The sequence below is a fragment of the Diadema antillarum genome, unplaced genomic scaffold (genome assembly GCF_040938485.1).
Source record: "Diadema antillarum isolate AM-2024a unplaced genomic scaffold, OU_Dant_1.0 scf00000052, whole genome shotgun sequence".
NCBI classification, from domain to species: Eukaryota; Metazoa; Echinodermata; class Echinoidea; order Diadematoida; family Diadematidae; genus Diadema; species Diadema antillarum.
Genome location: NW_027270941.1, coordinates 135,736 through 160,694, shown reverse-complemented (window position 1 = coordinate 160,694; position 24,959 = coordinate 135,736). Strand labels below are relative to the sequence as shown.

Here is a 24,959-nt window from a genome sequence, read left to right as displayed (position 1 = left end):
AGGCTGCGAATGCCTGAGTTGAAGAAAATGTCATGGTCTCTTACAAAATATTCAGTTAAAAGAACATCACAGAAATGAACTGAAAAATGTGGACATCCAAATTTGGTGCTATTCATGTGCTACGAAGCAAATATATCTTTGTTTTTTTCTTGCAAAGAATGCTTCCTACACCCCTACTTCAATGATTATGCATCTTTTACATTTTACGATCAATCTTGTAATTTCCGAAAGTTGCCCTAACCACTTGAATTATGCTAACAAGATGTATAATCATATTAACATAACACTACACATGTTCTCACTGATCCTAAAGCATCAACTAGATGGAGAAAGGGTGCTTCTCATTGGCATATTAATCCAAATATTTCTCTCTGAGAATATCAAAATGACAAAAATTCCTTGCACTAACATTTCTTTGAATAAGATTGGCAGGTCAATCTATTTAGTCTTTAGAATATGTTATTTTTTTGTGAATGGTTTATAATCTCTGTGGTAGTAGTGGACAACAGGTACATATTCCCCATAATGTAAACCAATCTAAACGTCTCATAATTTTTCTTTTCAAAGGTTTGAGTTCTTGCAAGATGAGAGGACATTCTAAAATATTTTGCTGAAAAAAAAAACCTTCAGAAAAATGTGTTTTGTTCTCTCAGTATCACGCCAAAGTTAGTTTGCTGTTTGAGTTTACCCATCTCTGCCCATACAGAAAGAGCCAACGTTGATGGAAGGGGCTCCCTTTGGTTCGGGTCATAAACCTTAGCCTTTCTTTACTCCTGTCCCTAATGCCTCCCCATATCCCCTTAACACACCACATTGCACAGGAAGTGTGATGCACATTGCAGTGGTTTGACCTGTTGTGGTTCTTGTTGCTGTGAATTTCACATTTGTCTTCACAGCCCTCCGACTAACTGCATAAATAGCATGACATCTTGCAAAAACGCTAGAAAAAAAGAACTAGATGTGGGAAGTACAAATGTAAGTTTCCATTCCTAGTCCATTCTTTAGAGGATCACGAAATTTGCAGTTGAAGCAGAGTTATTTTCAGTGAAACAGTAAAACTACATGGACAAATTAAGAAATTTCATCAAATTGGACAAATGTCAACCAAAATTTGACCATTGTAGTCTATTCCAACCAGTTGTCATGCCGTTCTTTTTTGACATCCCTTTATACAGCTTTATTAGATGTCTGTTACAAGTCTTCACATTCGTACAAATGTATTTGTAACAGCATGGTATTGAAAACAAAAACCCAAACATTTATTGCTGGACTATCAAAGCACAAGAGAGTATATAAGACTAAACTATTCTTCTGAATCAACTTATTTTATTTTATTGCAGGAGTTCTGCACTGCTGCACATAATTTCTATTACAATTTTGTTTCAAGCATGTAAGAAATAAAATACAATGTGTACCCTTTAGACTTGAGTAGAGAGTTTAAGTAGTAGTGTAGTTTAGTTTCTCTAGGTGGAGCTGTACCCTGATATCATGTACAATATGTTGTAAAAAGTGTAAAGTTTTAAACTCTGATCCAGTTGTGAGTGACCTACTGCTGAGAAGTAATTTTGCTTGACATGCTGCGATGTCACACGACCCTCGAATTCCTTGCATGCCAGGCATACTTTCTGCATATTATCATTGGAATGCAATCTAATCACGCAGCAAACCCAGTGAAAACCAACAGCAACATGCACATGGGTGCCAGAGCTGACGGTGTGGTATTTAAGACCTCATTGGTTTTTGAAAGAAAATTTCATGCAACTTTCTTTGAATTATAGATCGGTAGTGATCATTATTTATCTTCCATATTGATTGGATTGACAAAGGTGTCAATGGCCCATGTGTATTTCTTTATAAAAAAAGAAAAGGAAAAGAGAAAGGAAATCTACAATTTGTCTTTTCTTAGAGTTTGAGCATTTATCACTGGATTTTTTTTTCAATTGCAAACCAAACCAAATTATAGTAAATGAACATGGGGACTATATACAAGTTGTATATGTTAACAAGTAAAGTAGAATTTGAATATTTCATTTTCAAAATCATAATTAGTATAAGATGGTAAGAATGGGTTGAAATATGGGCAGTTGTGATTCATCTTACATTTACCAAGGAGCCGACTACAAATGATTCCATGCTTTTGTCAATTTTAACTCGTTCATTTTATCCTAGCTATTGCTGACAAGCTAAGCAAATTTTCTTCTACACACTGGGATCAGCAGCTGTTGAAATGAAATGACATCAGCTAACAAAATGTGAATGCGCATGCAGGAAAAGGAAAGCCTAAAGAGGAATGACAAGTCTGTGTAACTCTGTGATGATGCATGGAGCACGATGCTACATTCTATACCTCCATGCATTCTTGAAAGAAAGACATTGTTAAACTCACGATTGTATGCATAGATGTGAAAGATGCCAGTTTCTCATGACCTCTTTGCATTCACTAGTCTCTTTTGGTGCCAGTCCGTTTCAAAAAAAGGGGAAAAATTAGGCTTTTGGAAATCATCATTGATGAATTTCTAGATTCTGAAAAATTGTGACTTCCATATCTGTCATAAGGTGTGTGGATCAAGAATCATTTCACTTTCAAACTTGATTGCTTTGCAGACATATGCAGTAATAAGGGATGTGTAAAATTTTGTACATTGATTTCCCTGTCCATTACGTTTGATTTACCAGTTTCTCCCGACCCAGTATATATCGTAATATGATTTTTGCAGTAAATATAATTTTGCAGCAGCAAAATCAGGTGGCCTCTCTGATATTTTCATTTGTTTTGATAGCAGAAGGAAAGTGGTTATAAGATGATTTAATTAAGAGGTCAGTAAAGACATCAGGATTTGTGGAAGCAGCTAGTATCTAAATTTTGAAATTTCATAAAGGTTTGTGCTTCAGTGACCCATATCTGCCTTTGAAATCTTCATCTAGATTATCTTCACTTGTCTGTGGTGTAGTGTATTGGTCTGATACGATATACAACTCATTGGCATTCGATGTTCACATTGCGCTATTACACTTCATTGGCCAGTACTCGATGGAAATGTCTGTGAAAAGCATGCATTTATTGAAGTTCTGTGGTATTCTTGAAATATGCATGATATGCTGTTTAAATATGCATCAATCAGCAGTGCTGCAGCTTTTAGTAAAGTATAGCACCTGTGTAATTGTGGTCATATTATATTTGCATGAATTTACTGCAGTGAGTTGATTGTGGACAGGTCCTGATGGGAAATCGTTGTTTGCAGTGGAATTTCAGAAGCGGAAGTGAATTTTGTACAGAATGAATGCCCCTTTGTTTATCGATTGAGCTACTGTATACTAAGCTGTTATTTTCGCGAATTTCGCGAATCACAGTTGGATCGTGAATTTAACAACACGCGAAAATGTCTCCGTGCGCCCTGTTAGTAGCGCATTTACGTAAGCGTCGGCGTCAATTCGTGAAAACAACATCTCGCGAAAATGTCTATGACCTCGCCATTCGCGAAAATATCTGTACGCAAAAATAACAGCGAATACAGTATATTTCATGTTTTTGATTGGATAATCTGTCTCAAATTATACCATTGTGATGTCTGGGGTCACACACCTGTATTTTCTGGAAAAAAAATATTGAAATTCTTTTGATTTCAAAGTATAAGTCTTCTCAACAATTGTTAGTAACATGAACATAACCCTTTAAAAAGTAATAAAAAGAAAAGAAAAACAAAAGAATCATATTGGAACTTGACACACAGTGTTTTCTTTTGGTAGTTTACCCTACACAGGAACCAGACTAACAACCAGAATGATGCAAGAGAAGAATTCTTAAACATTTATTGTAGAAAAGGAAGGGAAAGTCCTGGGTGGAATTATTCACTTAGTTAAAATATTTAGTAGGATAGCGATATTCTGGGTGTTTCAGCTCCCCAACCAAACCAAGTTATTTGTCCCAATGCAAAAGCTTCTGCTGTTGCTATACTGCACATTGCCCAAGTGCAAGTCTCAATTAACATTTTAGATACACTGTAGCTGGCATTGTGTGCAATATGTTGCTTATAGTGGTCTTGTGAGGTACAGGCATGATATTCGCATACCATGTAGCATCTTTTGACATCATATTTTTAGTATTCATTTATTTTTACTTGCATGTGATACATTAGCCTTGTGTCTGTGTGTGTGTGTGTTTGTGTGTGTGAAGATTATTAAAAAAAAAACTTTTTCCATCTGAGGATATACATATAATGTATTTAATCTTCTCTCGTTATTTGATTTGTCAGTACAAAAATATATTTTCATGATATATTTATAGTCTATTCACTTTGCTATCTATCTATATATGTTTATAAGTTTTCATTTATTGACATAGCTATTCAGTTATTAAATGTTTATTCATCTATTTATATCTTAAATTTATTCAAACTGTATCTGAATGGCATATTATTTCCGTAATATGAGAGTTGCTACGCCTGCTACACATGTGTATTTTTGTAGGACTATCATTTACAACCAATAATGTGATAAAGCACATAGTTTTTAAGTTGATTAGGATAATATTAACCTCTAAGAGAATTTATTAGTTTAAATCAATCACAAAGATTTTTTTTAAAGGAATTCTGAAATTGAAAAAAAAACTATGATAAAAAGTAAAAACAGATTATATTATAACAGCTTAAATACATAATGTTTCATTAAAAAAAAAGAAAGATCATATGTATGTTACAAATTATGAATTTTTTAGTTCCTTTTATAACAGTTTGAAGTATCAAAATCTACATATTTCCCCAATCAAAACCAAAACTTTGACAAGTGTAGGTTGTATTCTTCACACCATTAAATTCAGACATGCATGTGATTGAAATATGCATCTGCTGGCGTGCTCACTTTGCTGTGAAATGCATTCATCTTGTCTGTCATATTGTGTATGTGTGTGTGCGTGGGTTGGTGGGTATGTTTGTACCGTGACATACATTGTGTGCATTATTGTACAGCATAGTGAAAATTTGTGTATGTCATAAAAATTCAGGTATACTATGCTTTTGATAATTTTCCCATTTTTTTTTTGATGTGGCTCTTGAGTTCCAATGGTAAAAGAAGACTTTCTGTGTCTTTGAAAATGACAGTGCCATTCTTAGGTCTGTAATATATAAAAGCGGGCTTTATATGTAATCAATATAAATGTTGTGTAGCTTTGCTCATCAAAAATGATTTGCTTGCCTTTGATTTGCCTTTTAATGCTTTCTCTCTTTTAGAACTGCAATTTACCAGTAACATCAAATATATGAAGTTTGTAAGATATTAGAATATTGTTATTTCTTTGTTGCTTGTTATGTGGAGAGCAGATAAATCTAAATATACACCTCTTAATAAGTTACCAAACATTTCAGATCAATGATAGTGTATTAAAAAACTAATGATTTCTGACCTATCATCATGTTAATGTGTGCCAGGAATATTACATAATTAGATGGAAGTAATGAGCACATAATTTTAAGTGTTGACATATATCATAGATGATGCTAATCTTTCCCCATTCGCCAACAAAATGTGATGAAACAAAATGATCGTGAACATAAACATGACGTGATTAAGCAAAAATGGAAAGGGAAAAGTGAAGCTTTGAAGACCGAAACGAGTGATGATGTTATGTTTAATGATACCTGGTGTATAAAATTGGAGGAGCATCCCCCCTCCCATACATGTAGTTGTAGCAGGATATTTGTTGTGGAATTCAACATTTATACAATGATAGATATTGCTTCATCTTGACTCTTGATGCCGTCACCCCTGTTTGTGTGTTGCTGCCCTCGTCTGTCCAGATTGTGCTCAGCTTGTTCGTTGCTGTCATCCTGGACAACTTGGAGCTCCAGGAGGACTTCAAGGGGATGAAACAGATGAAGGCCTCGGAGCAGAGGACGGCTGACAAGCAGCTGCCTCTACGGCTCAGGGTCTTCCAGAAATTCCCGTGAGTTGATTTCCCATCCAGGATTCTTGTGACAATTAAAGGGAAATGCAGATATATATGTTGGTTGAGTTAAAGTAATGCAGAAGTATTTAGTAGAGCGCATCAGTGAAGTTTGAGGAAAATCTGACAATCAGTTCAAAAGTAATGCAGTTTTTAAGTTTCAGTACCTCTATCTTCAGATAAGATGACTACAACAATTTGTGATGTCACAGTGGGGCAACAATATATAGAAAATAAAAAGAGAAATTCCACAAAATGATTAAATTTCTTGTGAAGAATCCACATTCTTTCCACTTGTTACAGACATATATTGAAGGTACAATGTACATAGTATTATTTCCCTGCCTTTTGAAAGAGGTAAGCCAGGTGCTCTCATTGTGCTAGAAAGTGAAAGTATACCCCCCTCATGTGGGCTCATAAGCCAGAGTAATATATTATATTGCCCTGTTAGAGTCAATATATCTAAAAGTGAAGGATGAAAGGAAATAAACCAAATAAAAAAATACAAAAGAAAACCGATTGAAGTCAATATCTCTGTCGCATTCGATATCCTGGAAGGTTGGAGGCAGGTCTGGAGACAGACTCATTGTAAAAGTAAACATCCCAGAAGTTCACGAGCAGATCTAGAGTCGATATCCCGGCAGTCTATATTCCTTGATTTAGTGGAAAATCTCGAGTCAATATTCTGTAAGTTCAGGTCAGGTGTTGATATTGATATTTCTGTTTGAGTTGGTAATCTTGAAATTTAAAGTAGATACATCCACTTGTTCATCTTATAAGTGAATGGGATTCTTTTATCTTTTCTGAAAGTGGTTCAATATACAGAATGTAAAAGCCACACATGCCTGACACACATTGTATGAGCAAAGGACATTTTCCTGCTGACCAGATGAAGGGGTACGCATACCGATTCTCCTCTAATTTTTTTTTTTTTCCATACAGGGACAAACCCCAAATGGTGGCACTCTCCCGCATTTCATCAGAGTTCACTCTGCCAAAAATAAGGTAAGTTGTAGGGAAGACCTTTCACCATGTCAATCATTCACTTAAAAAAAGAAAAATCATATTACTGTGCTTTTAAGAAACTATTATGATGCAAGTGGTATATATACTTTCAACTGATGAGGGTCAAAATCTTCATGTGCAGTTGTGTTTGACAATACACAGTGGCAAAGATCCATGGTAACAATGATGATGAAAAAAATTGCATAACTCGTGCTGTTGTTGGAGATTAACAGTTCCAGGTATATGTGGGAAACAAAAGTTTGGGAGAGGGGTAACTTAGTTGGAGTCATCATTGCTTCGTCAACTGTTTTTCTTACCAATAAAAACAAACACAGGGACAGTTTCATTCGCCAGTTTGTGGAGACAGGCACAGACATGGAGCGGTTGCTGAAGCGCTCGGCCAACAGGGAGAGCAGCGGCACCCTGGCCCTGGCCCTGCCTCCGGCCACCTATGCCTGCCCCGCCTCCCCGCTGTACCTGATGAGCCGACGCCTGCCCGCCTTCACCACCCAGGCCCAGGGCAAGTTGCAGAAGAAGACTGGTGTCAACTGTATTGTCAGGTCAGGCTTTGCACGAAGATGATCTTTGAAAACGTTTTATAGTATTGCAATGGCTTTTCGTCCGTCACAGATACAGTCCAATATTTGTTGATATAGGGCCACTGAAGAGATAGTTACAACTTGGCTACCCTTCACTTTCTCACTGAAATGTTCTGTAGAAATTATCATGTAGTCATCATTAGAATATGGCTTGTGGATTTATCTTTGCATTTTATGTTGAAGAAAAATCAGATGGAAATGATAGATTTCAGTTAATTTCATTAAATCTACACAAAACAAAATAACATATACAATATACAATATACAATATACAATATACAATATACAATATAATATATGATATATATTATATAATATATGATATATAATGTATAATATATAATATTTAATATGTAATATATAATATGTAATATATAATATAAAATGTATAATATATAATATATGATATATAATGTATGATATATTATATATTATATTTGCTGTGTTGAGAAGGAAACATGGAGTGAATTGCCAGTGTAAGACTGGTAGACAAATTTAAGAAATAAAGCTCAGGCTTTTCCATTCTTGGTCTTTTTTTTTTTGCTACAGGGACTCCGCCCATCAGAGAGTACTGAGCCTCGGCTTTGGAGCAGTGGGCTACCGCGGCCGCATGCTGAGTGAATACGGCAGCAGAGATAGGCGCTTGCGGTATTCCACCAAGTATTTATTTCCACCTTCCTACAACCTTCCGTTCGTTGCCTCTGGCTGCTAGTCCCGTGCCTATCCGGCTGTGTTGCTGCTGTCAACTTGTGTCACCGCACCGGACAAACTGGGGGGGGGGGGGGGGGGGGGGGAGAGGGATTGGGCTATGTTTTCACTTGCCCAACTCTCCAAGGGCCGTACAAAATATCAGACTGGGACCAGTATTTCAAACACCGAAATTATCATTGGCTGGCCAACAAATGTCCAAGAAATTAAAAAAAAAATTAACTGATAAAATTTTTGGTAAATTTTTTGCACTTGATGTTGGGGACAAACTTTTCAACAAATTTGTGAGACAGTGAAATGTTCTTGTTAGTCAGTGTGAACAGACTTTTCGAAACAAACCTACTCGACTGCACCAGTACCAGTAAATGACAAATTTACGTAATGTCCATTGATTAATGGATGGTCCCCCTCTAGCTCTTTGGAAAATGTTGGATTATAACAAGTTACAGACAAGAGGAGACAGATATTCGTATGTTTTCCATGGTATGCTGATTTTTTACGAAGTCCATGCACATTTTTCTGCCATATACCAGCCCCTTTTATTTCTCTTTTATTTCTGAGGGGTTAAAGGGTGTGTACAGTTCTGGTCGAGGTGAAGATTTAGCTTTTAACGTTTTGTGAGATATTCTGAAACCACTCTATGAGATGTCAAAGAGCATGCGGTTCTAAGGGGTATCAAAAGTTTATTCGATGAAAATCGGTTTTGAAATGGCTGAGATATCCAAAAACAAGTGAAACAAAGAGATACTAATAAAGTTGGGGCATGTCGCCTTTTATTATTAGCACTTTTTTTGATATCTCAGCCATTTGAAAACCAATTTTCATCAAATAAACGTTGGATCCTTCTCAAAATTACATGCTCTTTCATATTTCATAAGAGGCTTTTCATTATCTCACTTAGGAATGTTCAAAACATGAATCCCTACCTCAACCAGTACTGTACAGTCCCTTTAAGCTCCGTGATTCTCTTTGGAAGAAGGGATCGCTAGTGTATAATCATGTCTGGACTCTTCTGTACCCTGTAGATTTATCGGCTGACCTCTCCAAAGAGGTCACAAAGGAAGCATGATGCATGATGGTCTCGTTTTTCATGTAAGCATGACTGGAGCATGATGTCACTTTCTGTTTGTGTGTTTCACTCACATAATTCAGTGTTTCATTATATTTCGGCCTGTAGTTTCATTTTTTATTTCTGCCTGTATAGTTTCATGGTTCATCACTAACTCATGCAATCTACTTTCTGTCTATATGGGGGAGAATATATATACACATGGTACGTGTGCCACTACTTGCCAAGGCAATGACAGGACACAATATTACATTCACAATGTGAATATCAAATTCCTTCAGTAATGTAGATGATTATAATTACATGTATGTATACAATGTAGTGCTTTTTACAGTACTTCAAAGGTTATTTGAAATTCTAAGAGGAATCCCAAGTTTATTTGATGAAAAATTGGTTTCGAAATGGCAGACATATCCAAAAACAAAGTAAATAAAGCAATCCTAATAAAAGGTTTGACCCACCTCTTATTTGGATTGCTTTATTTTGGATATCTCAGCCATTTCAAAACCAATTTTCATCAATTAACTTTGGATTCCTCTTTATATGTAATAGAATTATACGCTCTTTCATATTTCGTAAGAGGTTTTGTCATGGTCTCAAAAAATTCATCATCAAAAAAGTTGAAAACCTGAAGCCTCATCTCAACCAAAACTGTATCATCCCTTTAACATTGTGATGGATATTCATTGAAGGGGAAGAAATGAAAAGACGACAAAGAAGGAAGAATGTAAACTGATCATAGTAAAATAACCTGTGCAAAAGATTCTTTTAAAGGATTTAAAGCAAAACAAAACACAGATGTTAAACTCAAGTAGGAGCTTGCTGAATGTGAATGATTTTGCGAAAGGGTTTGGAAGCATTGTGACATCAGTAATGGGCATCAAAATGATAAGTAGTCTTCAAACATCATTACACCATGCATTCTTTTAGAGCGTTTAAATTATGTTGTAGATGAAATCAAATGTATAGGACAAAAAAAAAGATAAAACAAAGCAAAGCAAACGATCAAACCCAAAACAAAAGAAAACAAAACCCTGTGGGCAGTTTAAAGGAAAAAAAATACAACTTTGCAAGACAGATTGTGATGGAAATTCTAACCATGGACCCATTGGTTTTTATTTATAGTTCATTTAGTCAGCCATCATGCATTGCATGATTCCATTCCTTGGCTGCTAGCTGTAGTGATATTTCTCAGCACCCGACATTCCATCTAGTGGACATTTATGAAGTTCTATGGCACTCACTAATCGTGAAGGCCCGGTCCCACTGCACTTACGAATGCAAAGAGGATGTAAAACGTGAAAAAAAATCTTGCCATCCGTTGGAAAACGCTATGCATCCACTGTGTGCTCATCGCATACGTGTTTCATACGCTCTATCCATCGAGCATCCGTCCACTGTGATTTCATCCGCGCAAAAAGTTTTAAGCTGCTTAAAACTTTTAGAACGGATGAACTTTCCGCCGTGTACGATGTAAATCCGCGACATACGAGCAACAAACGTTGTATGTCCGTTATCATCCCTTAAACGTCCGCTGTATCCTTTCTGCATCCTCTGGGCATCCTCGCAACTCACATCCGCTGCAGCTGAAAACGGAAAGAGGGAGGAAAGATATGGTACATGGAACATCTATACATAGTTAATAGCACAGAAATAGAAAGGATGTAAGCGTATGCATCTCATATATAAAGTGTTTAGAACGGACAAAGCGTTTGTTTCCGTTAGGCGTACATGATGCATCCGCTTCATCCGCTCTGCATCCGCTCTTTCCGCTATGCGTCCGTTTCGCCATTGTCTCCGGTAACCCCTTCGGAGCTGTCATCCACTTCCATCCGCTTTCATCTGCTAGGCTTCCGATGAACATCCGTTTAACATTCCCGCTACATACTACCCACGTCCGTTTTTTTTTTCGTTCTGTTTTCGTCAATTTTCGCCAATTTCGTCAATTTCTGGAGCGGATGAAAGCGGATGGAGCCATCTCCGAAATTTTGCTCGTCCGCTGTGTCCTTTCTGCATACGTTTTGTGTCCATCGGCCAGTGGGACCGGGCCTTGACACTTTGGAATATCTACAGGCCATGGCATTTCTTTTCATTTGAGATGCATCTGCTTTATACATTCCAGCTCTCTCGTACAAATGCATGATCATAAATTGTCATTTACCAAATTTTATTGCCCCATTTAGAGGCATTAAGTCCAATATATTCTGTAGCTCATTAAGAGTGTGTGAAATGCATTTTGATCACATGGCCATTGTAGGAGGCCCACGGAAGAACTTAGAAGGCGTTTGTTTGACAATTTCCACCACAGTGTGAAATACATTTTTGATCGTGACCAAGAGTAGAAGACACATGACTTAGATGACAGCTTTTTTTCCCCATTATCCTCTGTTCTGTCCCTTGCAAAAATTTACTACCAAGAAAAGAAATACATTAATTAATCTTCTTTTGAAATATGCCATTTCTATCTAATATTTGTGCGTATGGGTAATGCATGGTCTAACATTTGCTGTAAGCACCACATCTTTTGCAATTGGTTGTCAAGAATCTGGACTTGCACGGCAATTTTTCGATCGCTAATTGCAATGACAGAATGAGAGATGATTATAATCCCCATTTAAGACAGAGTGGAAGAGCTCTAAAAAGTGAGAGAATTTCTACCTTTTAAAGATTTTATTTGACAGGAGGCAATATTTGCATGAAGACCAATCGACTCACAAAATTGTGAAAATATACATTGCAAAATATATGGTGGGTGCAGTATCTCTCACTAGCATGCAGTGGTTAAGTGTGCTCACAAAAAGTAGTTAATTGCTCATCACAATGATTTAGTTTGTAGGATTCTCATACTAGTTGGATGATCATGTCTAACTAATCAATCACAGTAACATTCCTTTGATAACTACGCGGTAGAGTTATATGAAAAAAGTGTTCAGTGGTTTTTTGAAGTCCCTTCCTCAAACCCATCCATAAATCCACCCCCACTAACAGCTAAACTTCGCCAACTGGGATATGATAATAATATTGGTAATATCTTTACTTTTTCCCAGTTCATATTCTTAATTGACTCGAGTAAGAATTTATTTTGAACATGAGCCAAGTTGTCACGTGCACAAGACCTTGTGTCATGCACGGAAAGTACGATGTTAACAACTCTTTATAGTTCTTTAGTAAGCAGGCGATATATTTTGTATTAAATGTATGACAGTGCTTGAATGAAAGTTTCCTGTTCAAAGATTATTGAAGCATGTGATTTGCACAAAGTTTATATATATTCTTCTTTAGTTGTTGCATCAAAGCTGGCTTCGGGTCTATGTGCATATTAAGACAAAATATAAAGTGCGTTAAATTATTTCTGTACTTATTATAATACTCGGGTGCTGTAACATACACAAAACATTGATCTTTACGTCAGAATGAAATCAAAGAATGACACAATATTTCTCTCTTACTTTTAGTATAGATATATATTTTTAATGTGATTGTATGTAAACTCCTGACAGACTGAGCACGTGAAGGAACTGAAAATTTAAGGAAATAAAGCAAAACAAAGCATCCCAAAATTTTGATGCACCACTATATAGATGCATTGTGTTTGATTTTCATAAATGTACACTTTTTAATGTATTTTTTTCATACGGCTCAGGTTTAAGATAATGATGAGCTAGAAGAATCTGTTAAGCACATGAATGATGATGGGATAATGATAGGTACACGTACATATATGTAATCAACTTGTAAATATTTGTTTATTGAGTGAGGCAGGAAAAACACCTTTCTGTTGAGGTCAGGGTTTGTGTGCTTTACTTGGTTTTCTTTTTTTTTTTTCCTTCCTTTTTTTTCAATTCCAACTCAACTGGTACAGGGCACTGCGGGGGTCAATCCGAGGTCACAAGCCGATGGACTCTATCAAGGACAATGGGGACATGACCAACCGCAACGTGTCCTTCAATATCAAGGTCATACAGGAGAGAAAGCAGCAGGCTGTTCAGAAGAGGTCAGTTTGGTTGGGGCCAGGTCAATCTGTATGATAGCCACTGATCTTTATGGGAAGAACTGGATAGGATATCTCATTGGCCCTTTGTGCTGTGCAAACGTGTGAAGCTGCCTTGCCGCCATCTTACTAGGCACACTCTATAAGGACTTCCACACATTTTGTAGCAGAGACCGTCGCCTCGATCACATGATGATGTGAGCTCTGTACACAAATGTACAATTATGAGTGATGCTCGTGGTAAGATGGCGGCACGGTGGCTTCATAGCAATTGGCCAATGAGATATCCAGATACTTCCTATAGAGGTCAGTGGTTGTAGCCTGTTAAGTCCAGGAAACCACTCTTCTGTGGTTTTCTGCTGTATCTTGATAGAATTTTCAGTATTCATTGTTAATGTTTGATAAAGCGAATGAAAACCCCCAAAACTTATTATTTTTTGATATGTACAGTTGATTGATTTGGTTGCAGAAATGCATACTGTAAAACATGATATATTCGCGAATTGGAGTCGACAACCTTTTTCGTGGCATGAAATTTTCGCGAATTGCCACTGGCGTTCAATGCATGTAGTGTAGACAAAAACTTTCGCGTGCATTTTAATTTCGCGAATTTCGGCGCTCGCGAAATTCACGAAATTAAAATGCACGCGAAAATTCCTCGTTTTACAGTAAGTGTGGCTATATGCACAGTATAGTCCTTGCACTCTGGTACCATGCAGTTAATTGTAATGGGTAAAATACACATCTCATATGACTGACTACAGTTTTCAGCATATACAGTATACACTGTACATTCAACTGGGTATTCTGGTTATTTGGGTAGATTTTGCTGTCACTGATCCCATGCAATGAAGCACAGCAATATATATATATTAGATCCATTTTGGGATTTAATTTTTGATTGTTTATATAACAATGAGAATGACATTACTATAAGATGTTTCAACAGAATTATTGCCATGGCAACATTTGATTCAGGAATGCCAAGGAGGAGGACCTGCGAGAGAACCATCCCTACTTTGACATGCCTCTCTTCACCGTGGGACGCGAAAGCAAGCTCAGGAAATTCTGCACAAGCATCGTCTACGCCAGATACAATGCGTAAGTGCACAACTGCATGATATGATGATGATAGATGTAAAGGGAACTGATTAATGTGACTAAGTTAAGATGTATCAAAAGTAGCAAGTGTATCCCCAGTCAGTGATAATGTGTATGCTGTTTTAACCCTAAAAAGACTGGGCTATTTTGGTAGCTCGAAAGACTGGGGGGGGGGGGGGGGGGGGGGCCTCAAGGGCCCCCCCTTAAGATCTTGGCCGTGGATCGCGCGATCGCTGCGGAACTTTGCACAATGGTAGTGTGCGATGTAATCTACAAGATCGTGTTTTTAAATTTTCCAGAATAGTCTTCTTTTATTTTATTTTGATTAATTTGATAATTTATGCGAGAAATCAGAATCTTTCATCTAAATCAGTAAATAAAGCTCCAAAAGTGCTCATTTTTGGTATAATTATTCTTTGTGGCATTCTTAGCAAATGTACTTGAAAAAAAATTCGGTATCAAAATTAATTTCTTATTTATTTTATTGTTTCATGAATTTCTTATGTATTTCTTTGTTTTTTCGACCTTTCGTTTTTGTTGTTTTTTGTAACAAAATTTGTCACAGACACTTTTTGAAGCATAATACTCCTAAAACAAACTAATTTTAGCCATTGAGAGTAAAAATAAGCATATTTATATGAACCATGTGAAAAAACTCAATTTGCATTGACTTTGTACACAAAATCACATGTTTTAGCCATTTTTGGCCTCACGTGCATGTACAAAAAGTCATGTAACTTCAGAACCGTACCCCCAGGCGTCACAAATTTGGTGTCAAAATGTGCGGGAAACTCAAAAGAAAAAAGTCATGGAGCATTGCGGCGAGAGCATTGCGTGTTGCAGAGTAATGGTGCGAAATGTCGATGGGGGGGGGGGGCCTCCGAGCCCCCCCCCCCCAGTGCAGTTCGGGTTAAGTAGTGAGATCTTGAAGGGGAATGAATTCCACATCATGTGCAAGGTACTTTCATTCAAACAGAGAAAAAGATGAGACAGGAGGATCGTAGGGACTTGATCATAGTCGGTCCTAGAGTAAAGGTTCTCACAAAACAGTGATATCAGTCACAACCACACCCTAATGAAAACTTTCTTGCTTTTTATCTGATTTTGATCAAATATTCCCTGTTGTGCTTGTCATGTTTAGTCTTGCTTTCCAGACTATAACTTGTAACTGGCCTGGAAATTCCCCATTAGGCCAACTTGAACATGGTATGAAATTTCACCCCATTCTGTCAGGACCAGAAGCATCCTGTTCGAATTTGCCACTGTTAGTGGCAGCTCAAAATACCAGTTTTTACAGAATGGGAATAACCTTTTTAAACTGATTGACCTCGTATAGGTTTTGCTCTCTTTTCTCATCCTCCCATGTCCATTGCCAGCACCCTGACCGATGAATCAGGAATGGTCATCAAGCGAAGATACCAAGAAATCCAGTAAGTGTGGCTGTCATGAATGACAGGATTTTAACTGGCATTTCATGTTTTCTCTGATTTGGTGTCGATTCTTTTTGTACTAATTTTGACTATTCTTTGTTAGCATTTCATGAGGAAGAATAAAACTTTCCTTTTATATGAGCCCTGTTGTATTCAGATACCACTGATTGGAATATGTTGCTTGCAGTATCATTTAAAGCCACTAAATGCCGAAATTTATGACTAATTCATAAATTGAAAACAGATTTCAGAAGATTAAAGTAATTTTCTCCATCGCATATTGGCCTATTCTCATTTTTATGCCTCCGCCACGAAGTGGTGCCGGAGGCATTATGTTTTCGGGTTGTCCGTCCGTCCGTCCTTCCGTCCGTCCGTCCGTCCTTCCGTCCGTCCGTAATGAATTTTGTGGACAAGGTAACTATCAAAACCTGTTGAGGTATCCTAATGAAACTTGGCATGTATGTGTATTAGGGGGTGAAGTTGTGCCTATCAACTTTTGGGTGCACATGCTCAAGGTCAAAGGTCAAAAGGTCAAGGTCAAATACATAAAATTTCACTATTTCCACCATATCTATTGAATGCCTGAAGATATTTTCTTGAAACTTTGTGTATACATGTATTACCCAATTAAGATTCTCTGGTGAAAGTTTGAGTCATGAGGTCAAAGGTCAAAGGTCAAAAGGTGAGGGTCAAATACATAAAATTTCACTATTTCCACCATATCTATTGAATGCCTGAAGATATTTTCTCGAAACTTAGTGTATACATGTATTACCCAATTAAGATTCTCTGGTGAAAGTTTGGGTCATGAGGTCAAAGGTCAAAGGTCAAAAGGTCAGGGTCAAATACATAAAATTTCACTATTTCCACCATATCCATTGAATGCCAGAAGATATTTTCTTGAAACTTAGTGTATACATGTATTACCCAATTAAGATTCTCTGGTGAAAGATTGGGTCATGAGGTCAAAGGTCAAAGGTCAAAAGGTCAAGTAAAAATATTCCAACTTCTTTTTTTTTCTCCGTACCTTGGAAAATTGTTCAAGGTATCTTATGAAACATAGTGTATACATGTACTGACTGGAAGTGATTATCTAGAGAATGTAGGGTTCATGGGGTCAAAGATCAGGGGTCAAAGGTCAAGTGCAACACTTCAAAATTTTACTATTTCCCTCATATTTATGCAATGCCAGCAGGGTTATTTTTTTTTACACTTGGTGTATGCATGTGTAACCTAATAGAAATTCTCTGGAAAGTTTTTTTTTTCTTCTTTTTTTGCCCAAAAGGTCAAAGATCAAGTGAAAGTGCTGAACTAACTTTTTCCTCCATATCTCGGAAGTGGTTCAAGTTATCTTGAGACTTATCATATTGACTTGCTGAGTTCACTTTCCAATGACTAGAATGGTAGCATTGGATTGTGCCAGCATATCATACTGTGAGAGTTAATACTGTATGTGTTTGCATAAGATGCAAATGTTATTGTGGCATCATGATCGATCTCTGTAGAAAGTGACAGATGATTTAATTGGTGTTCACAAGAGGGCTGGAGTCTAAGGAAGCCGTGCGTGCCGACACTAGTACGAGCATCTTGTGCATTATAAATCCTCAGTGATTTTCTGGCGATGGTGACGTACATGACGTGGTGCTCGATTGTGGTCACCACGGCAACCTGCATCTCAATGATGTACGAAAGTCCGGAGGACCGCGTGATGGAGGACGGCATGCTCCGCATCGCTGAGTACGTTTTCGTCATCTTCATAGGATGTGAAATGATCTTAAAGGTACTCTCCGCCTTGGTCTTTCGATTTTGTGTTTGTTGTTTTCTCTTTTTTTTTTAAATCTTAATGTCTTACATTCCCAGGTTGATTCCATAACATTTGCTCCTGCAACAATTTCTCCCATGAAACATCTGCACGCTAAAGCCAAACTTAACTTTTACCCACAAACATAACCCTAACATTAATCCTTATCCTGGCATCAAACTACACCTAAAAACCTATCACAACCCTAAACCTAGGCCCATTGTCGCAGGAGCAAATGTTGTGTCACTACCTAGGGTCAAGCCAGTAATTTGTAGTGCTGGAAAGAATCTATCTAAAAAAAACAAGCAAACATACTGTAAAAGCTCATTAAGTGAGTTATTGCAATCACTTCTCTAGGGTTGTACTTTGTCTATAAACTTTTTATCCTTTACAATCTGTGTATGGTTTATCCATGTTTACTCATCCATGTCAAACCCCCCCTTTTTTTTCATCGGAAGCTCTTGATTGATTGCCCTGGCCTCTACATTTATTCTGCACCAAAGAACCTACGTACATTGTCAGTTTATTTTAACACCCGTTAGTTTGGGCGTAAATTACACAATTGTGGTTGAGGTGTAATTACTTTACTTGCATGTGTGATCCATGTCAGGAGTAATGTTCCTGCGTGATATTACCCTAGAACAAAATGCAGGGTCATTGATTACTTGTACCCGCTACTGCTTGATATTGATGTGTGAAAGCTGTTGTTACAAAGACAATAACAAATTGACGATATACAGTCAAACCTGTCTATAGCGGCCACCCAAGGGAAACGAAAAAAGTGGCCGTTATAGACAGGTGGCCGCTATAGACAGGTAATCCAACTTAATGTGCATTGCCTATACATGTACATATATCATCGTTGGATACGTCGATAAGTATTTAATGTACATAATGTACTTTGCGTAAGTATACACACATGTATTTCATGCATTGAACAATGCCGGTGTTTATGAAATTGTTGTACAGTAGCATGTGTACAGTCGTGAAGAAAGCTTTACACTAGTGCATTATTATGACTGAATAAGTGATGAATGCAGCGGCGGCGATCACTGAACGTTGCCCATGAATGCCTGGCACGTACGGCCACAAATCAGAAAAACATGCTGAATTACCGGCTCTGTGGCCGCTATAGACAGGTTAAAATCTACCGCGGGAAACAAAATTTGTGGCCACTGGCCGCGTTAGACAGGTGGCCGCTATACACAGGGTCTTTAACAGGGCTTTTCTCTCCAGGGGATTTTTTTTTCAGTGGCCGCTGTAGACAGGTGGCCGCTATAGACAGGTGGCCGCTAAGGCAGGTTTGACTGTATTTCAATGACAATTTGCTGTAACTCCTAGTGCCATGTCTTTTCTCTACCCCTCGCCCACACACCCAGATCATAGCCGACGGACTCTTCTTCACCCCCAAGGCTCTCATCCGAGATGTTGGAGGATTCTTGGACGTCTTCGTCTACCTCATCAGCCTCATCTTCCTCTGCTGGATGCCCAAGCAGGTTCCTCCCGGATCACTGGCACAGGTGAGTTCTGGAGGATGGACCGCATCGTTGCCATGGTAGCAGGCCAGAGGCATGAAGGTCACACAATAGTGTTACAAGAAAAACAACCCAAACAAACAAATGTGAAATGTAAAGATGCTCTGTGGGACCTATTGGAATGATAATGCTTCATCTACTTGTAAATCACAGGCAAACTTATGCCATAACATTCTGAGCATTAAATTTTCACAAAATGCCACTAGCATTCAATACAATGTGAAGAGGAAATCTGTTTTTCATGCATTTTACTTTCACAAATCTTAGCTCTGTGCATAATTCATGAAAGTTTCATGCCCCCCAAAATTTCTGGTTTTACAGTACTCATCCAAAGGTAAACTCATCGGGTGAGAGTGATAAGGGTGTTGAGTTGCCACTAAACCCATAGTGTTTGAGGCAGCGTAACGCCCTTCTCGTTCTCAACTGACGAACTGATCTGATTTGTGTACAGACTTTGCATGATCACTGTCTAAAACCATGTGAGCCATTCCTCCTTCCCCCCACCCCCTCCCCACCTCCAACCACCGGCAGATGTTCATGGTGATGAGGTCTGGCCGGCCGCTGCGCATCTTTGCCCTCGTCCCCCACCTGAGGAAGCTGGTGTATGAACTCCTGCGGAGCTTCAAGGAGATCCTCCTGGTCTCCGTCCTCCTCCTGGCTCTCATCTTTGTCTTTGCCAGCTACGGCGTCCAGATCTTCGCCACCAAGCTGGAGAAGTGCAATGACCCCAATATCACACGAAAGGTACTGTAAATGCCGAATATTTCGTAAGGTTTTTATTTTCGCAAATTTTGCGAGTTGGGTGCTATTCGCAAATTCAAAAATGCACGAAAATAACTACTCTCATCCCCACAATTTTAATGTGACATACACGCATACATTTCTCAGTTCAATACTGATACTCCACAATCGCGAATTTAACCACTCGCGAAAATGTCGGTAAGTCCCGATTCGCGAAAATTTAGACTTGCTAAATATATGGTAATACAGAAATGTTTTAACACTCTTCAGTAGTATTTTACTATTATTGACGATAATGAATTTAAGAATTAGAAGAACGCTGAGAAGAAGACAAAGTGGCAGAGGAAGAAGCAGTAATAGAGATTAGTGAGAGAAATAAAGGATAAGTAATCATAATAAATGAAAGCGATAACTGAGAGGAATTGAGTTGGAAGGAAATAAAACTTGCACTACATGGCCAATGTTTCCAGCCATAGTGGAAGAAAAACTTCGTCTCCACGGCTGTCTTTTATTCCGTCCAGCACTACATGTATGTACAGTGAATCCAGAGAATTATGCAAGGAGCAAGGATTTCTGTAGCATATATACAGGGCTGCACACTAACCCATATTTTTCTACTGGTCCGATCTGTCTGTCAGACCAGTAGGTACCCAGTTTTTCCATATTTTACTGGTCTGTTGGTATATAAATGTTTGTCAGAAAAAATATTTGACAAAACGCTTCATGAAATGCCCCCTGCTGAAGGCTCTAATGAACTGCCCAATTCAGGGGCGGATCCAGGAATTCTGTAAAGAGGGGGCTCCTTTACCAATTTAAAGGGGGGCGCACACGCCCCCCCCCCCCCAATTTTTTTCTTGCTTCTTTTATTTTAACAAAAGGTAAGGTAAGGGAGGGGGGCGCCCGGTGCGCCCCGCCTGGATCAGCCACTGCAATTGGATGTTTTTTTTTGTTGTGCCACTACAGGAGGATTGTGTGGGGGAATTCAAGATCAACGTCAGCGTTGTCAAGACTCACAAACTGGGTCCAGACGAGGTCTTGCCACAGTTCTTGGTCCCCAGGGTCTGGTAAGTATACACTCCGGTTCTGTAACACTCTTCCGGACCAACCCAAAGGCACACTCCACTCGACATTAGTGGACTTGACACTCTCAAAGAAAGGTTAGGTTAAAGGCATAATTTACCATTTGCAGATGAAACCAAAACTCAACATTAGTGCTTTTAAATAGTTCTAAAATGTGAGTTGGGGATAGAAATAGCCACTGTAAAATTTGAATCAGTAAAATCGATGTTAAGTATTGTTCAGTATACAAAATGTGAACAATAGTTATAATGAAAATGTTTCCAGACTATACCGTCTACAGTTACGGTTTATTGAGAAAAATTCTGATATCTCCTTATGTTTTAGGCTTTATTGCAAAAATTTTATATGTTAGGATGTTTTGTGGTACGACAGACGTACACGTATGCATGAAATGTGATATCATGAAAAATTTTTAAATCACTGCTCCCAAAGGTAAACAGGACCTTTAACAGAGAAATACAGTAAAAGCTTCGTTGAAATCTGATAAACATTTTTGAAAAAGGTTCTGGAATTTTGAGTTCTCATAATATGTTTTTATGAATCTGTGATACTCTGCTCAACCACATTTGTAAATTAGACAAGATGATGGTCTCTTTGCCTCATAATTGTCCTATTGGTTTACGCTTGATTTAACTTTAAAGCGTACAAGCCACATGCATTCACTTATAGTGCCAGTTAGTATGAACACATTCCAAATCAGCTGTGGGCTGTGTAGGACAGACCAAGTCATTGTGTTGATTCCAACATGATGCCTTTCATGTTAATTTTGAATTGCCTGGTGATTGCAGATGTGACTAGCGATCGGGGATCTACCACGGATCTACCACTTTCTTGGAATGAATCCAGATTGCATCGTGTGAACCATTCTTTAGGACTGACAACCTTTTCCATCTCATTGTTTTGGTCTTGCGTACTCCTTACAGGGCCAACCCCCGCAACTTCAACTTTGACAACCTGGGCAGCGCCCTCCTGGCCCTCTTTGAGGTGCTATCCCTGGAAGGATGGCTGGAGGTCAGAGATATCATCATACAGCAGACATCTACAGTGAGTCCATCTCCCTCCTCCTCCTCCTCCTCCTCTTCTCTTCCATCTCTTCTTCCTCCTCCTCCTCCTCTTCCTCCTTCTCTTCCTCCTCTTCCTCTTCCTCCTCTTCCTCCTCCTTCTCCTTCTCCTCTTCTTTCTCTTCCTCTTCCTCCTCCTCTTCCTCCTTCTCTTCCTCCTCTTCCTTCTCCTCTTCTTCCTCCTCCTCCTCCTCTTCTTTCTCGTCCTCCTCCTCATCCTCTTCCTCCTCATCCTTCTCCTCTTCCTCCTTCTCTTCTTTCTCTTCCTCCTCCTCTTCCTCTTCCATCTCCTCTTCCTCCTCCTCTCCTTCTTCCTCCTTCTCCCCTCCTCCTCTTCCTCCTCCTCATCCTCTCCTCCTCCCCCTCCTCCTCTTTGGGGAAGGTGGGATGGAAAACATTCTGCTCTTTGCTCAATTCATATCTGACTTGGTAGGGCTTTCACGCTTCCAAAGAACTTGTTTCTATAATGTATTATCCAAATATACTTCATGTTATGCCAGTATTTTTGTTTTAATTTTACTCGTATGCAAATGTGAATTATTTCTGACCATCAATTGTGGTCAGGAGGCATTCTTCTGGCCAGTTTTACTTGATTCTGGTCTATTTAAGGTCTAAACCAATTAATTTTGAAAACATGGGTGAGAAGGCTGTGCCAAGATTGACCACACATTATTACCTCCGCTAAGGGAGGAGGTTATGTTTTCTTTACCGTTGGTTTTTTTGTTCGTTTGTTTGTTCGTTCGTTTGTCTGTGCGCAAAATAACTCAAAAAGTAGGTAACGGATTGGGATGAAACTTGCAGGAAAGGTTGAGAATTACACAAGTAACAAACGATTAACTTTTGGTAGTGATCCGAGAATTTTGGGGGAATTTATGAAGGATTTTTGATATTTTGGCAGGTAGGGTCAATGAAATTGGGAGTTTAGGCTGCGCGTATTTGAGGTTTGCATGCGCGCACTAAAGTACGTGCTCTAGTTTTTGCTAGGGTGAGGCGCGCTGTGCAGCTGAGGGTTTATGACGTAACAAAGGCTTCTATATTGGGAAATCGGGAGACTTTCAGCACACTTTCAGCATGTTATAGTATAAGTACGTATGGGTGGAAATCACTGATATCTCCATGGAAGAACAAGATCAGTGATGGAAATGAGCTGCATGCTTGGCGGAGGTCTGCGCTCTCAGAGTGCTTCTCTAGTTCAATTCTGCCATGATGTGTGTAAATACAGTATGTATTTTACACTTGCATGCATTTACAGTGTGTCATGAAATGTGTGTCTGACTGACAGGCCATGGTGTTTACGACACAGCTGCTGTTTAGAAGTTTGTATGCAGTTGGCAGTCATCATATGTTTGTATGAGAACACTTGATGACTCCTTTAAAAGAATAAACATTGCAGATGAGTTCTGCATTAGTGTGAGAAGCCCTCTCGGTTTGTGTCACAATTTGATTTGTTGACTTGGTTTGATTTAACATAATTCACATAGATGCAGCCAGACCTCACCTGCAGTAAATTGATTTAAGTCGCCCTGAGTTGATTTGATTTTATAGCATTTGCCATGAGGTGACCTGATATGATTGTAGGTGTTCGAAGTCATTGATATTTCAGTTTCAATTTCCATTTTATTTATATCCGTCTTTCTCAAGAAAAACTGCATGAAATGTAACGATGGTTTATAATAATAATAATAATAATTGCATTTATATGGCGCTTCATACTGACGTTTCTAAGCGCACTTTGGTACTCATACAAATAGATTAGAAAACACAATAACAATAACAAAATCAGCATTAACAGTAACAAAAGAAGAAGAAAGAAAAGAAAAGAAAAGAAAAATACATGTGATACAATGGTACAATAATTGATAACTGTGTGCGCCTCCAGGAGAAAAAAAAAAAATTACAACTGATTAAACAGGTGAGTTTTAAGAAGAATTTTAAATGATTCGACAGATGAGGCATTCTGAATATACAGAGGGAGTTTATTCCAAAGAGTGGGAGCAATGGAAGAGAAGGCTCGGTCACCATAACGGGTTTTTGTACGTGGGCCATGAAGTAATTGGAGAGAGGAAGATGAACGGAGGGGTCTGGCAGAAGAGGAGGAGCGGAGAGAGACTAGGTTTTGAAGATATATGGGTGCAAGATTACGTGTGATTTTGTACGTCAGAAGTAGGATTTTGAAAGTAATACGGGAATGGACTGGAAGCCAATGTAGTGAGCGGAGAACAGGAGATATATGGTCATGTCTCCTACTAAGGGAGACTAATCTAGCGGCTGAATTTTGGATACGTTGGAGAGGGGATATGTGAGAAAGAGGGAGGCCGGCAAGGAGGGAGTTGCAGTAGTCCAGATAGGAGGAGACGAAGGCATGGACGAGCCGCTCAGCTGATGATTGATCAAGCAGACGCCTGATCTTCCCTATTTTGAAAATACCCCATGATGCAGACTTACAAATGTTTGTGATATGGTGTTTAAGAGTTAAGTGTTTGTCCAAAGTAAAGCCAAGGTCTCTAACACAGTCAGAGACCTTAATAATCCCATCCCGAGTAGTTAGATCTGGTAGAGGAACTGTGCTCCTAAACTGTGATGAGAAATGGATGAGTTCAGACTTGTCTTCGTTCAGACGGAGTCTGTTGGCAGTGGACCAGGCTTTGATGTCGTTGAGACATTCTCTCAGTGAATTAACAGCAGCAATCCTATCGCCAGGTGACATAGTTATGTAAATTTGAGTGTCGTCAGCATACATAGCGTAGTTGACTCCATGATGACAATTGATGATTCTGGTGAGTGGACCTGTATAGAGGAGAAAAAGAAGGGGGCCGGCAACGGATCCTTGCGGAACTCCGCAGCTGATAAGGCTTTATATGCATCAAGGCTTTATATGCCTTTGGATTATTCAAATTGAG

At 38.6% G+C, this 24,959-nt stretch overlaps 1 protein-coding gene across 1 annotated transcript in view; it reads left to right on the top strand.

The window, feature by feature from the left end:
• Positions 1-24,959, top strand: part of LOC139715598 (sodium leak channel NALCN-like) — a 64,616-nt gene that overhangs the window by 21,046 nt on the left and 18,611 nt on the right. Inside the window, exons 13-24 of the mRNA XM_071627159.1 lie at positions 5,793-5,938; positions 6,881-6,943; positions 7,279-7,503; positions 8,092-8,190; positions 13,182-13,313; positions 14,289-14,411; positions 15,788-15,841; positions 17,450-17,621; positions 19,022-19,162; positions 19,709-19,921; positions 20,882-20,982; positions 21,922-22,042. Of these exons, the coding sequence (XP_071483260.1) occupies positions 5,793-5,938; positions 6,881-6,943; positions 7,279-7,503; positions 8,092-8,190; positions 13,182-13,313; positions 14,289-14,411; positions 15,788-15,841; positions 17,450-17,621; positions 19,022-19,162; positions 19,709-19,921; positions 20,882-20,982; positions 21,922-22,042 (1,590 nt within the window). The remainder of the gene's footprint in view (positions 1-5,792; positions 5,939-6,880; positions 6,944-7,278; positions 7,504-8,091; positions 8,191-13,181; positions 13,314-14,288; positions 14,412-15,787; positions 15,842-17,449; positions 17,622-19,021; positions 19,163-19,708; positions 19,922-20,881; positions 20,983-21,921; positions 22,043-24,959) is intronic.